This window comes from Phalacrocorax aristotelis, chromosome 23 (assembly GCF_949628215.1).
Source record: "Phalacrocorax aristotelis chromosome 23, bGulAri2.1, whole genome shotgun sequence".
In the NCBI taxonomy this organism is placed as follows: Eukaryota; Metazoa; Chordata; class Aves; order Suliformes; family Phalacrocoracidae; genus Phalacrocorax; species Phalacrocorax aristotelis.
Genome location: NC_134298.1, coordinates 7,045,177 through 7,056,278, shown reverse-complemented (window position 1 = coordinate 7,056,278; position 11,102 = coordinate 7,045,177). Strand labels below are relative to the sequence as shown.

Here is an 11,102-nt window from a genome sequence, read left to right as displayed (position 1 = left end):
TATGGTATCAGCACACAAATACCACCAGGTCTGTGCTTGTCCCGGGATAGAGGTCCCGACGGGAAGATTTCCATCTGGCTTTGCGTTGGCCCATATAAAGATTATGGATGCGTAGAGCTCTTAAGTCAGCAGCTTTCATTGGCTTTAGACTCTTTAAAAAAGCAAATAAATAGATTTGTAGATTTTTAATGATATAAGACACTTGCGGGCGTCTTGGCGTATCACAGAGGACTCACTTGTGTTGCTTCACGAAGGAGCAGCGGGGTGGAGCCAGAGCGAGCACCTCTGCATCTCAGGTGCGATGTGAAATGCTAAAACATAGCCGTGAGCAAGGAGCCTTCGGTGTGAATCACGCCGGGTGCTGGGAACTAAAGCGGAAAGAGAAGATCCTGTGTGTGCCGTAGTGCTTCTAGTGGGATGTGACAAAAGACATGAAATCGGCAAGAGAAAAATGATGATTCTGGAATTTGGCTCTGGCTGTCAGGGGTGACGACAAGCGCCGGCAACGCCTCCTGCCCGGGCTATAAAGGGCTCCAGGCCAGGGGGAAGCGAGCACTTGCTGCCTGCGCTGCCGAGGCGGGTGTCTCTCTCCAGCCCTCCAGCCTCCACCAGCCTTCGCCATGAGCACCACTGTCAGGCAATACTCCTCCTCCACCTCCCTCAAGGGCCTGGGGGGAGGCTCCAGCAGGCTTTCCTCCGTGCGTGTTGGGGCAGGAGGGTACCGAGCCCCCAGCGTCCACGGAGGCTCTGGCAGCTACTCTGTCTCTTCCCGCATCGTCTCGGGGCTCGGGAGTGGCTATGGGGGCAGCTACTGCAGCAGCGTAGGAGGGGGCCTTGGCGGCGGCTTTGGGGGTAGCTATGGGTCTAGCTTTGGGGGTGGCTATGGGGCTGGCTTTGGCGGTGCCTTTGGGGGCGGCTATGGGGCTGGCTTTGGAAGTAGCGATGGCATCCTCATGGCTGGCGAAAAGGAGACGATGCAGAACCTCAACGACCGCCTGGCCGCCTACCTGGACAAAGTGCGTGCCCTGGAGGAGGCCAACACTGACCTGGAGGTCAAGATCCGGGAATGGTACAAGAAGCAGGGACCTGGTCCCGAGCGTGACTACAGCCCCTACTACAGGACTATCGAGGAGCTCAGGAACAAGGTAGGGTGCTGCAATTAACACAGTCTTGTTATCAGAAGGGAAGCAGAAACACTGGCTGCTACCTCTGTGATTACTAATCACTAACTATGTCATAAAAAGCATCTCGGATGCACATGCAGAGTGCCAGGCTGGAAATTCAGGGATTTCTCAGTGTCAGCTTTTGGTTACATCCTTCTAGACAGAACAAGTGGCAGGTTGCACTGGAAAAGCAGTTGTAAAGGGACATAATGGAAAAGTGAAGTATAAGAGACAAGCCTGCGTGTTTTTCGGAAGTTTAAAATGAGTCTGCAGGGAGAGTTGTAGGTCTGTGCAAACTGTGGAACGTTGATGTGATGCTTCTAAACATACAAAGACTTTGCAAACTTGTTTCAGCTCCTCGTTATTGATGTGATTTAGATGCTGAAGAGAAAAAGGTGGAACTGACCAATAAGGAGCTTTTCGACTCCTTTTGGCAGTCACTGCCCCAGGGCCAGGCTCGCTGTGACCCACCAACCCAGGCAGCTCGGGGGGGGGACTTTTCTTGGTTCTGATTTGATACCCACCCCCCTGTTTTGGAGGAAATAATCAAGAGTTGACTTTGTTCTTCTCTGTTACTTCTGACATAAGAATTGCCCCTAGGAAACATGAAGGAAGGCTGTGTGCAGCTGGAGCTGCAGGACCGCTGGCAAATGTTGCAGGGAATCCATTTTCCCTCCCTCGCCTTGGCACCATAACCGATGTCCTCCCAAACTCTGACTCGAATCTTCTCCTGGTGTTGATTATTTGCTCCTGGTTTTGTAATATAAAAATCAGAAGCCGTAGGCACCTGCTCACTGCGTTTTGCTCCATTTCTGCAGTCAAAAAAATTAAGTCCATCCCTGAACAAATGGGCACAAGGTTTGCCAAGCACAAGCACCCTGCTGGTCCACCTGTCCGTCCAGAAGAGCTGCTCGGTGCTGTGGATGGGGGAGCAGGTGATTCCTCCTTCACCCTTGCATAATCAGCACATGCCCTGAAGCATGGGAACAAATGCTGTCATCAGGTCTCACACATCTTACATGGCTTCATGAAGCCTTTTGAAATACTTACTGAAGGATTTTTGGGAAGGGAGGTCACGGGGTAACCAGCCCCCCCCTGCAGTCAGTCTGTTGTGTCTCGCTTGTCCTGATTCAGTACACGCTTCTGCTAAGGAAACCCAAGGATCCCCAGAACTGTTCCTGTCCTGACAGCCTCCCTTGTGCTCCCACCCCTTGGTCAGCCAGGGCGAGTTCCTGACACTCACTGAGTGCTTTTTCTTTATCCTCCACCCGCCAGGTCCTGGTGGCCACAGTGGACAATGCTAACCTCCTCCTGCAGATCGACAACGCCAGGCTGACAGCTGATGACTTCAGGACCAAGTAAGCCACATTTCCTGAAAAAATGGAACAAAGTCTGCAGAGACATTTGATGAAATGGGGAGGAAATCCCATCCGAAACCCAAGGGCAATGTGGAAATAAGGCCTTCAAAATGCAGGTGTAATTTCCAAAGCAGTAGGTTATCTAAATCTGTAGGCATTTAGGGATTGTTTTACTTCCATCCAAAACTTGGCTATTTTATTCCATTGCTTGCTCCTCTGTGGCAAGATGTGTGAGACCTCTTCTGTGCAGAGAACTGGCACTGTGCCTCTGCTGTGCCTTTAACTTGTGTGTGTAGCTCAGCAAAGCCCGGACCCAGTAACACGGCCCGGTGATATCAGGTGATGTGGGCTCAGACGGACACTGTTTGACCAGGTGTCCCCCTGTGTTCGCTAGCGTTCACCGTCAGAAGGTCGTCCGTGCACCACTGGCGTCGTGCAGAGTTGACACGACGACAGCAGCAGCGCTGAGGTGCTCTGTCCCCACCTGGAGAAGATCCCGTGCGACTTTTGTGACTGTGCGTGTGTTCCCAGGTTTGAGACGGAGCAGGCTCTGCGCCTGAGCGTGGAGGCCGACATCAATGGCCTGCGCAGAGTCCTGGATGAGCTGACCCTGGCCAGAGCTGACCTGGAGATGCAGATCGAGAACCTGAAGGAGGAGCTGGCCTACCTCAAGAAGAACCACGAGGAGGTGAGCACAGACACAGGCTCAAAAAAGTCCAGCCTAGGCCCAGAAATATGAGTTCTGGCCCAGCCTTTAAGCTAGGCTGAGTTTTGAGCTGCTGGGAGGGAAGAGGAGAAGTGCTGGCAAGGAAGTAGAGAGGATGCATTCTGGATAACAGCGCATCCTCTCCGGAGCCTGTATAAAACCATTCACCACTTCTTCTTTCAGTCATGTCCACTGTAGCTGTTAGAGATTTATTAACAATCCTAGCAGCTTCAGGCCTGGGAGATCTATCTCCTGAGAAATGAAGTCAACTACAGGCTCTGATTTATTCTCTGAAAAAAGCCAAATTTAACTCAGATGGAGATTTCTTGAGAATTGGGGTTATTTTATTTGTGATTGTGGAGGGAAGGCACCAGTTTCCTCTCTGTTGATCTGCCCCAGAAATACCTGCGGAAATACCTTCAGGAAATACCTTTCCTGAAGGACTTTGCCTTGAGAGGAACATCCTTACATGCTGATTGTGGGATTGCATGAAGATGTGTTTCTCTCTTCTGCCAGGAGATGAATGCCCTGCGCGGGCAGGTGGGTGGAGAGATCAGCGTGGAGATGGATGCTGCTCCTGGAATCGACCTCACCAAGATCCTGGCTGAGATGAGGGAGCAGTATGAGAGCCTGGCCGACAAGAACCGCAGGGACGCCGAGCAGTGGTTCTTCAGCAAGGTGAGCCGGCTCGCCGGCGGTGCAGCGGGGCGCACGGGACCCGGGGCCGTGCCCGCTCGCCGGTGCTCTACCGACACGGTTTTGCGTTGCTGCAGACGGAAGAGCTGAACCGGGAGGTGGCCATCAACACGGAGCAGCTTCAGAGCGGCAAGACGGAGATCACAGAGCTACGACGCACCATCCAGAGCCTGGAGATAGACCTGCAGTCCCAGCTCAGCACGGTACGAGGGGCCGGCTCCCTGCGGGGTGGGGGGCGCGCAGGAGCGTGGGCCAGGGGAGGCGTGGGTGCTCCCATGCCGCCCACCCTCCGCCCACCCCTGAGCCCACCCCTCTCCTCTGCACGCAGAAAGCAGCGTTGGAGGGCACCTTGGCCGACACAGAGGCGCGCTACGGCACCCAGCTGGCCCAGCTGCAGGGGCTGATCAGCAGCGTGGAGGAGCAGCTGGCCGAGCTGCGCTGCGACATGGAGCGCCAGAACCAGGAGTACAGGGTCCTCCTGGACGTCAAATGCCGCCTGGAGCAGGAGATCGCCACGTACCGCCGGCTCCTGGAGGGCGAGGACGCCCAGTAGGTAGAGGGGCTTCTCTTGGGAGGGCACATCGGGAGGGGGCGGGTAGCAGCAAAGGAAATAAATAACAAACAACCCGCATTCCCTGGAGGATCCTGTGAGCCCATTTCCTGACCCACGGCACGCAGCGGGGTCTCCCTTTTCAGCCCTACCAGTCCTGAACAGACCCATGGTTCTCACAGCGCTGCAGCATCCCTGGGATGCAGTTCCCACCCCTCCAGTGTCTGTGTAATCGGGGTGAGGGGCAGGTAGCGCTGCTGCTCACTGCGGCCTGGATGCGGGCTGCCTGTGTGCCTGACCCCGGTGGCGCGCACTGTGGAGTAATCGCTGCGGGTGACTTGGAAATTAAACTTGTGTTTTTAGAAAAGGTACAGCATTGAAGAAGCTGTCAGGGAGGAGCGCAGCTGACATGAGGAATCCATTCCACGAAGTTCCCTAGGCTTGTAACCTTAGATGTCGGCAGTGCCAGGAGAACTTGGCATCCTGACTCTAAGAGTTGTCCGGAGGGTGGAGCGGTGGGGAGGCACCGCGGCCAGGCTCTGGGATAAATGGGAACTCGAGGTACCATGGGGCTGGTACGCTGCACATTTGCCACCCTGAGCCAACAGTCTGTCATGCTTTTGACAAAATGCTCCCCTTTTAGTTAACTTTGCTCATTCTAATATCATTATAATACCAAAACACACCTCCATCCCAAAAGTGGCCTGCCTCTAAGGTGTGACCACCCCTCACTGGGCATGCGCTTGGAATTTTTCTAGTTTACACCTTTAAAAGCAAAGTGAGGAAATTTTACACCAATCCTAATAAAGGTATGTACAACTAGAGTTACTCAAGCTCCACCTGAAAGGTAAAAAATAGTATAAAATAGTTTAAGAGGGTGTTAGGGCAGATACCATCGTGTACCACTCCGACTCCTGGGAGCAGCTGACGGGCTGAGCCTCTCTTCCCCTGCACTGGGACGCCTTTGGGTAGGGTTTGTACACTTGGTTATACCAACTGCTTCCCCGGAAAAACTTAGAAACCTCTCTATAGAGTCATGGTAAATCTCTAATATATTAGAGCTGCTTAACTCTCCAAATGCATTGGAGATTGACAGTGTGACTCCAATGCCTTAGAGTCACTTCATATTTGCTTAGCGCACTTGTAGCCTCGCAGTGTTACTCATATTCTTGGTATTTCTGTGTGCCTTGTAACCAGCAGATTTATCACCGGTAATCCAAAGAACCTGTGTATCTGTTGCTTTGATAAATCATACTATTCATTAATCTAGCCCTGTTCATTCTCATTGAACGTGACCAGCTGGGGCAGCTGCTGAATTAGTTACTGACAACAAATACCCTGATGGGTGGTTACATCTACAATCCTTAAAAAACAAACCATTGACCAAGTATGAGACTAAGACTGGACTTAGCCGCACCAGACTCCTCTCGGAGCAGGAGTTTAGAAAGGAAGGGGTCCTGCCTGAACCCCGTGACTCAGCGGTAGGGCCTCCCCCAGCCACTCCTCAGGCTCCTGCTGTTATCGTGACGCACATACACCCTTAGCGTTTTCTTCCTTTCCATTTTGACACTAGGCGGTTTCCAGATTTTAATCACATACTGGCCAAGTAGAAAAGGCGGGGTTTTAAATAATGGTTTTGTCTTAGAGACTACTCACTTTTTTTTCTGTTTCTGACCATTCATTCTCTTTCCTCCTCCTGTAGCATGTCTTCCCACTATGTCTCGCAGCCTGTGAAAGAAGGTAAGAACATGTCTTGGCTGAAGCACTGATCACACATAGCTCTGTCATATCCTTAGCCACCTTCTTAGCACAGACTCTTTTTACTAATTTACTAGAATGACTATTTTATTACATTTTCAAAATGTGAACTGACATAAGCCACTCTTACGATACAGCAGAACACATTTCAGAAGATTTTCCATGCAGACTGGAACTGTATAATAAAGTGTTCAGGGGTAGGAGCATGGTGGCTATATTGGGTTTCAGAGGCAGTTGTTGGTAATAACAAATCTACCTGTGAAATACTTTAGGACACTTTCTCCTTGCTTCCCTGTAAATAACGGCTCCTTCTTTCTCCATTGTAGCACCTGTAACTACCCGCCAAATCCGCACAATCTTCGAGGAAGTGCAGGACGGGAAGGTGATTTCCTCCCGTGAGCAGATCACCCAGGCTGCCCACTGAGGCGCTGCCCGGTTTGCTGCAAACCTCGAGGAGCAAAGCGAGCAAAGATTCCAGCTTATGTGCCGTGGCTGTGCAGATCACGAAACACATCTTCCCTTTTTTATCGCGCCCTGGCTTCCCTCACCCTTTCTCTAAGTGCTGTGCCGCGCTCAGAAATCAAATAAAGCTTTTCTTTGCGCTTGTGCAAACCGGGGCCTTGTCTTGTTGCTCTGGAGAGCCAGGCTGTCCCGCTCCTGGGGCCGTAGGACAGATCTCCTCTCTGGAACAGTAGCATTCTCCATCTTGGGTACCCAGGCGGTGGGGCCAGTACACCTACACTCTGTAACACCCGAGACCTGGCTGCTTCAGTGAAGACAGCTGATGTGGGTGGAGGTCTAGAAAGGAACAGATTATGTGGTCGTGGCAGGTGAAACTTGTGAGAATCTTCGTATTTCCTCTCCGGTTCGGCACTGTGACTTTCAGACTGCGGCAAAGTGCCGCTCCCCTGGCTGCAACGTACAGCAACACTAGAGCTGAAGCTTTTAATTCAGTGAGTCCAAGCAAGAAAGTGACCAAAACTCAGGTCACGCAGCCAGGACCCTGCAAACGACTCCCTTCCCAGCTCTGCCTCAGCGGTTGCCCTGCAGTCCAGATAACAAGCTTTGTGCTAAAATGAAATTAAGCCGTCGATGTGGCCGGGATACCCTGGCCGATGCCCCTCCAGGAAAACAAACTCAGCTTAGTTTGATTCTTGCTTCCAAAGGCACCGCTAAAGGGTGAGGAAAACAAGCGATGGTAAGTGGTGGGTATGGTCTGTACCAGCAATAACATTAAAGCTCCCCTGGGAGTTATTTCTGGCACTCCCTGGCTGTCTGTGGCTGTTCCTGATGCAGCAGTTCACGTTGCCGTCAGCTGGCCCAGCCGTTCCTGGAAAGCCAGTTCAGACAGATTCTTGGCTGGATTCTGACATATTTATTACTTCATAAATCCAGCTTCTAAATCAGTGGGATGATTCAGAGAAACGCTACTGAATGTGTCTAAGAATAAAGCTGGCCACACAGTTTTAAGACCCCTTTCCAGGAGATCTGCCTGGGTTTTATGGGGACATAAGTGAGAATTCCGTTTTCTTTCAAAACATTGAAAGGATCCCCGCAGTGCGTCATCCACACCACAAGCCGAGGTAGCCGTGGCAGGGGTGGACGGTCTTGAGGCACCCCGTGCTGCAGCCAAGCAGCTCTGCCGGTGTCGGCTGGGGCTGCATCCGCTGTCATAGAACCATAGAATCGTTAAGGTTGGAAAAGACCCTTAAGACCATCGAGTCCAACCGCTAACCTATCACAGCCCAGGCCACCACTAAACCATATCCTCAAGCACCATGTTACCCTTCTTTTAAATACCTCCAGGGATGGAGACTCAACCACCTCCCTGGGCAGCCTGTTCCAACGCCTGACAACCCTTTCGGTGAAGAAGTTTTTCCTAATATCCAACCTAAACTTTCCCTGGCGCAGCTTGAGGCCATTTCCTCTCGTCCATGCATCGCAGATCCTCTGCGGCACGTGCAGGGCACCAGCTGCCCCGTGCACCCTGCGCAGCAGCCCTGAGCACAGCAGCCCTGCGCGAGCTGGCTTAACGTACTCCCAGCATCCACCCACTTGTGGTAGACACCGCTTTGGTTTTGAACCTGACCGCTGATGAACAGTGATCTCATTTCCACTCAGATTCCACCAAAGGACACATAAACAGGAGCCAGTAAAGGAGCGGTGTGGTCAGAAAGGCTCCCCGTGCTCTGCCACCGCACGCCCTCGTGGTGCATCGCGGACGGGCCACAAGCAAATAACAGGGCACGATTCCCGACCCGAGGCTCTTCCAGCCACAGCATTTCTGCAGTCCTACAGACTGCGCTCGCCCTGCTACCGCACCCCTGAAGGAGCCTGGGGGGTGCCCCCGAGGGGTGCTCCGTGCCCCGGTGCTGGGTGAGGGCGGGTGTTGTGCAGCCTGAGCTCAGATGCCCAGGAAGGACAGACACAGCCTGCAGTTAACACTCGGGGCTTCCCAGGCCACCTCTTAGGGACACCCTGTTCTCCCCGCGGATGGTGCGGGGACCACCAACACCTCTCGCAGCTCCCCTGAGCAACCCGCGGTGGTCGTGACCCTCCAGCTGCGCCCCCCGCGACACCCGACGTAGCCACGCTTAAGGTGCCTGGCTGGAATTCATCCGTGCTGTGTATTTGCTCCTGGAAAAGTCTGGGCACACCGGTGTTGCTGTAGAAGCAACAAATAATGCTTTGCTAACAAAACCCTCTGTTTTAGTTACTCTTGCTACTGCAAATCGTGAGGGAGGTGTGGAAAACAGATGCTGATTCTCTCCTGCCTTAAGCATTAATAATTAGTCCTGACCTTAAGAAACCCGTTGAGGAGGGAGCTGCAGGTGGTGGCTTATGCGGACAGGCAGCGGCAGCTTGAGGCAGGTTTCAGAACGTGGTATTTTATTCCAGAAAGACGGTTTGACTTCTCAGGCTACACTGAGTTAATCTGACATAAAAGACCACTTTAGCAAGAGACGTTAAGGTGTGGCTTTTCAGCTCATTTTAGGGAACTTTCCTATGATATTTTGATACTGGGGCAACCTTTAAAAGTGCACTAAAATAAACAGAGAAGTGTTTTCGACCGGGTAGTTTAATCTATCGGGACGGCTGATATATACGTTTGGAGCCAGAACTTCGTCTCCATTTTCCTCCTGAAGCAAGACAGAATTGCACGTTTAAACACCAATGTGCTACCCTAAAATTACTGTCATGCCATAGAACTGGCCTTCTGATTTTGAAATGTATAAAAAAGAGGCTCATAGTGTGCATGCGCTCATGAAAGAGAGGCAGAATCTGGTTTAATAGTCAGCCTTTTATTTAAAAGAGTGCAATACAAACAATACATAGTCATTTGTGGTTGTGTTCAATGGGAGGTCATGTAAATAATGCCTTAGAATTTTTAATATGTTGTTTTAAGTCTTAATTAACACCTCATGATTTTAATTGCTGCCTTGTGGTATTATCAAAATATCATAGATGTTTTGAGCAATGTGTATTTTTATGACATAGCGGTTAAATAGGAAACAAAAGATGAAAGAAAAGGCAATTTCAGGTAAAGAAAGAACGTGCCGTTACCCTTGTAACGTCGTGACAGCTACTCATCCCGCGCCTGTCTGTGGAAAGCCGATGACAGCTGCTGGCTGACAGGTCTGGAGGGCTTTGCTCACGCCAAGCTGAGGGTTCGGACCGGCGCGGGGGTCTGTACTAGTTTTGCCACTGACGCTCCCCGTTCTTTGTGCCACCGCTGCGCTCAGCGGGGACAAGCCACGAGTTGTGCCCTTTCGTATCACCCGGGTGACGGTGAGGGAACGGAGGTGGGGAGGAAGCACGTTCCCTGCAGCCGCATGTGGCAGCCGCCCCCGTGCCGCTCCGCCTGTGCCATCCGCACCTGGGGAAGCCGAGCAGAAAGTGGGCGTCCGCCGGCTCCGCGCCCCGTCTGCTGGCGCTCACGCGACAAGGGGATGCTGCCGCCAAGAGACTGAACCTGTCCTCCGGCCAGAGCAAACAGGGTGGAGACTCCACGTCTCCAGTTCTCCAAGTCGTACAGACTTGTCTCCGTTCACCGGTGGCAAATGGGAACATCGCTACCTGTGCTTCTCCACAGCAGCCGGCTCCTGATGTTCCAAGGACACATCCCACTCCTGTATCACTTCCAGCTTTCTTCAGATAGAGGGAGGGAGCCATGCCTTTCAAAGCTACTCAGAAATGTACCTCTGTTGCTTATTTCCATACTGTTTCCCCCCTCCTTTGGCAAATGATCTAAGGAAGAAGCTGGCTGTTGGGAAGGGGTTGTTGGGGCCTGTCTGCGAAGACAGTCAAACAATCCACCATGCACACACATAAGAAATACCTTCTCCTCCACACCCTGCATTATTAACTAGTGACACTCAGATCTGTGGTTTCTGCCCGTGACGCAGGTCAGCATGGGAACAGGCAGCAGAGCTTGGCCAGGCCTGGTGCACTCAATTTTTGAGCCTTTTTGTTCTTCAGAGGCAACCAGTATCTCTCCCGGAGCTCTGTTTACATGGGAGCTGTAAATTCCAAGCTCTCACTGAAGTTGCCGCTCCCCCCTCCCCACTCAACTGATTGAGATGTTAATCACGGAAATCGTTAGCATTAGCAGCTAAGCTATGTTACTGTCAGCTTTGTGCTCCTGTTCACAGTGCTTAGAGACCGGGAGCTTTTCTCCTTACATCCTTCACCAAATTCATGCTACTCCACATTTTTTCCCTGGAGCATCTCGTAATTTTGAAGTTATGCCAGCCAGTAGCCATCCCCTGCCCTTTCTGAATGGCTTGCTAGGCTCTCGTTCACAAAGAACAACACAAAACATCTTATTGCCTTTTCACATTCCTCCACTCTTGGGTGGTCTCTGAAGCGAA

The 11,102-nt window shown here is 51.9% G+C and overlaps 1 protein-coding gene across 1 annotated transcript; it reads left to right on the top strand.

The window, feature by feature from the left end:
* The first annotated feature begins 220 nt into the window (after positions 1-220).
* LOC142067857 (keratin, type I cytoskeletal 14-like) lies at positions 221-6,841 on the top strand. Its single transcript, XM_075116848.1, has 8 exons — positions 221-1,145; positions 2,439-2,521; positions 3,053-3,209; positions 3,744-3,905; positions 4,001-4,126; positions 4,252-4,472; positions 6,176-6,213; positions 6,558-6,841. The coding sequence occupies exons 1-8, from the start codon at positions 621-623 to the stop codon at positions 6,653-6,655; spliced, it is 1,410 nt and encodes a 469-aa protein (XP_074972949.1). The 5' UTR covers positions 221-620; the 3' UTR covers positions 6,656-6,841.
* The last annotated feature ends 4,261 nt before the right edge of the window (positions 6,842-11,102 follow it).

Excerpts from the sequence above, each read along its gene's own strand:
- LOC142067857 (XM_075116848.1), top strand. The coding sequence starts at position 621 with ATGAGCACCACTGTCAGGCAATACTCCTCCTCCACCTCCCTCAAGGGC. Across the intron at positions 1,146-2,438 it reads TCGAGGAGCTCAGGAACAAG|GTCCTGGTGGCCACAGTGGA; the intron begins GTAGGGTGCTGC and ends TCCACCCGCCAG. Across the intron at positions 2,522-3,052 it reads GCTGATGACTTCAGGACCAA|GTTTGAGACGGAGCAGGCTC; the intron begins GTAAGCCACATT and ends GTGTGTTCCCAG.